Raw genomic sequence first — 3,462 nt, forward strand, 5'->3', positions numbered from 1 at the left:
TTCTCTTCGGAGTGAAAACTGAAAACCAAGATCTAGCCTCCGTGGGTGGATTTGACGATGGCGAGGCTCGCACATCGTTGCCTTCTTGGAGGCGTCATTGTTGAAGCACTTTTCCCATAGTCTTAGTGTTCTCATCAGTGGTGGTTGATGTTGATGGTTTACATGATGTAGTTCGCTTCGACAAACTTTTTTTTTGTTTTTCTGTGTTTTCTTTCTTTCTTTCTTTGTGTGTTGGTTGTGTCATCATAATTATGCATAGGTTGGGTGTGTGTTCATTCCGTTTGTCATCTTGATGCGACTTTTTTAGTCAATAAAATAGTCCTTTATAGAAAACATTTCATTTGTCATCTTGCTGCGACTTTTTTAGTCAATAAAAGTGTCCTTTAGAGATTCTGTTTCCCACAAACCGAAGACCGAATAATATTGAAAATATCTTTACCAACACAAATGCAAGGATGGTCCAAACAATATATCTACGACAATTTTCCATCCCAACACAATTATCGGTAGGGACGAGTGAACATCACAAAAAACAAAAACAATGAACATGTCAAACTGCACAAATAATCTAGTAACATTGGTGTGTTTGCACACGATGAATCGACAAGAGTGGAAGGAAAAAGTCACCACAAAAAGGCTGCTTGCGCCATGTTGTGTTATCGCATCGCGGCTCCCTCACACATAAGGAGCTCTTGCTTGGCTTGCATTGAGGCGGCCGTGGCCATGTCTGTGCCGCCTGTGGCCTTGATCTTCTGGTGGTGGAACAACTGCCGTAGTCGCTCAATCTCCTCTTTGAGTGCCTCTTGATGAGCTGCATTGCAACTTTGGGATGAGTTTAAACAAGACACTGGATGGCTTTGCTTAACTAGGAGTCAATCAAAAAAATTGTTTTGCAGAATGTTTATTTTCATTCAGTAAATCTGTTTGCGTCAAAACATTATTTGCATTTTGTTCAAATTAACAGTCTTTTGGTGTGCTGGTTGGTGCCTGACAAAAAAGATGGCACTGGAGCCCATATTTATCATAGAGAAACGGATAAATTAGCTAAAATGGGCATGAAGGTTCGGTACCATCTTTGAAGATCTTGTCTTGTGCAAGGGCGGCAATTCTTTGCCTGAGATGGCTGTTGCCCACGGTCAGTAATGACCGCTGATGATCTAGAAAGGCCACGCGGGGAGAGAGTGCTGACACCTCCATCTGAACCAAGTAAACAACCAATCAAATTTTGGGATTTCAATGGTTAAAATTCTCTTTTTGTTTCTTTTTTGCGGGGAAAATTCTCCTTTTGTTGTCTCTGAATTATCTCGAGTAACAGTGAAAAACTTGGTAATTGCTCTTGGAGACTGAGCTCATCCACTCCCAAATGAACTATAAATTTGAAAAAAATAGCAAACAATATTGAAAAAAAATGGACATTGAAAATGTTTTGAGTGTGCTAGGTGTATGCATAAGTCATGGACACTTATTTCTTCACACACACAAAACTAGGGACTATTTGCTGGGAATGCAAGACAGAAATTGTTGAAGTATTCAGTATGCACAAGACTATTTTCTTGATTCTTTTGATATCTTTTTGTAGTTCTTCGTTGAGGTCCGAGAGAAGTAGAGTGAATACCTGGAGTCCGGTGACGCTGCGTTCAAGCTCTGAGATGTACTGCAACTTCCGAACTCTTGACCTCTGCGCTGACTGCCTGTTGGCCAATATCCTGAAACAAAATTGCCAGCTAATTTGTTACTTAGATTCGCAGAGTTTTGTGTATGCAGCTTACTAAGGGATACAGTATGAATGTATGATGCGAATGCGCATTTCGGTAATTGTTTTACAACGAAGCATGCACATTTGAGTAATATTTACGCCTGAATATTTCTTTTCTGAAATTTGAGATCTAAACTTGAAATGCACTCCTAGCAGCCTCCGTGCTCTGCCGGCCAGCTTAGCGCACGCAAGAAGAGGGAAGGCTGGGTCGAGCCGTCGGGAGGAGCAGCCGCCTAAGCAGGGCATGGCCAGGCCGCAGCATGCGCCAGACGGCCAGAGGACCGGCAGGGGTTGGGGCAGCAGCCGAAGAAGCGGATCTCGAGAGGAGGGGATCTCGCGCGCGAGAGGGCATGGCCTCGCCGCCGCCCTCCGTGTCGCAAAGCTTAGCCCGGTGACCTCCTCCGGCGACGGCGAAGGCAGGGCGTGGCGGTTAGGAGGTGGCGACGGGGGGCCTCCGGAGCCGCCGAGAGCGACCCAGGACCAGGAGGCGAGTCGAATCAAAATTTCAGTTTAAAATGGCTTTTAAAGTGGCAACTTCTTGCAGAGTTGTTAATTTGAACAGCTAGTCGTGATTTATGAACACCCAAATTGTATTTGTTTTTTCACTGGGGTAAAACCAAAATTACTGATTCACGGCCAACGTAGTAGGTAATTTGTTGGCTCTAGAGATACCGTAAACAAATGTATAGTTGCCGTGAATCGCCAACCAAATCGAGCTCTATCTTTAAAATAAACGTAATTGTGTTTCTACCGTTTACTCTGGTATAAATACTACATGAACTATTGTTCTATGTTAAAAAGCAAATTAACTTTGCTCCACTCAAAAGAAAAAAATAAATTTGCTAAGTAGGAAATGTAACAGACCTTTTAACCCTCTTGGGGTCACCGAAGCCGTCCGCGGCGGCCATTGCGCCCGCGCTGGGCGTCCCCTCCTCCGCCTCTCCCGTGTCCATGAAGCCCGGCCTGTCGCACCCGCCGTCGACATTGGAGAACATGGACATGAGCTGCTCGTCGTCGAGCCTGTCGAACTCGTCGTCGCCGCCGCCGCCGCTGAGGATGTGGTCCATTGGCACGGCCTCCAGGAAAGCCGCCGGATCGCTGGCCGAGCGCCGGTGCACGCCCCGCCGGGCCGCCGCGAACCCGAGGAACTCGCCTGCCACCGGCCAGTCCTGCCCCCCCGCGCTCGGCGCTCTCGGCGGCAGCTGCGCCATTTCTTGAGCTATCTACCACCGCTGGGTTCTTCCTGTGTACTATGTGTGTGGGCTGCAAGTGTAGGAGATGTGTAGCTGGAGTGTATATATTTTGTGTCTCGGTGCACATCACATGCAAGGTATGTATGTAGGTGCACATCACATGCAGGGTGGGGGCATGTTGCATTAGTGTAGATGGGATGAAGGTGATGATTTTATGGCCATTATTCGTGGCAACATGCATGTGTTTAGGACTAGGCATCAATAAGATGCTGGAGATATGGTGGTTACTTGGTGCTTGTAGTACGTACTCTACATGACAGCAAGAGATATGGTAGTTAGTTAGAGCATCTCCAACAGGTGCCGAACGCGCCGCGCGTCAAAAACTGCTTTGCCGCGCGCCCATCGCCTGGTTTGGCGCGGCGCGCAGCGCTGGCTCCAGCAGCCGCGCTAAAAAGCAGCGCGCGCGCAGCTCCAGCAGTGCGCAAAAATGCAACACGCGCTAAAAAAAACTAT

At 47.1% G+C, this 3,462-nt stretch overlaps 1 protein-coding gene across 1 annotated transcript; it reads right to left on the reverse strand.

The window, feature by feature from the left end:
* Positions 1 to 421: 421 nt before the first annotated feature.
* LOC123120410 (basic leucine zipper 19) lies at positions 422 to 3,066 on the reverse strand. Its single transcript, XM_044540398.1, has 4 exons — positions 2,621 to 3,066; positions 1,616 to 1,706; positions 1,071 to 1,197; positions 422 to 811 (listed from the first exon to the last, which is right to left on the reverse strand). The coding sequence occupies exons 1-4, from the start codon at positions 2,965 to 2,967 to the stop codon at positions 657 to 659; spliced, it is 720 nt and encodes a 239-aa protein (XP_044396333.1). The 5' UTR covers positions 2,968 to 3,066; the 3' UTR covers positions 422 to 656.
* Positions 3,067 to 3,462: the final 396 nt, after the last annotated feature.

Source organism: Triticum aestivum, chromosome 5D (genome assembly GCF_018294505.1).
Source record: "Triticum aestivum cultivar Chinese Spring chromosome 5D, IWGSC CS RefSeq v2.1, whole genome shotgun sequence".
Taxonomy (NCBI): Eukaryota; Viridiplantae; Streptophyta; class Magnoliopsida; order Poales; family Poaceae; genus Triticum; species Triticum aestivum.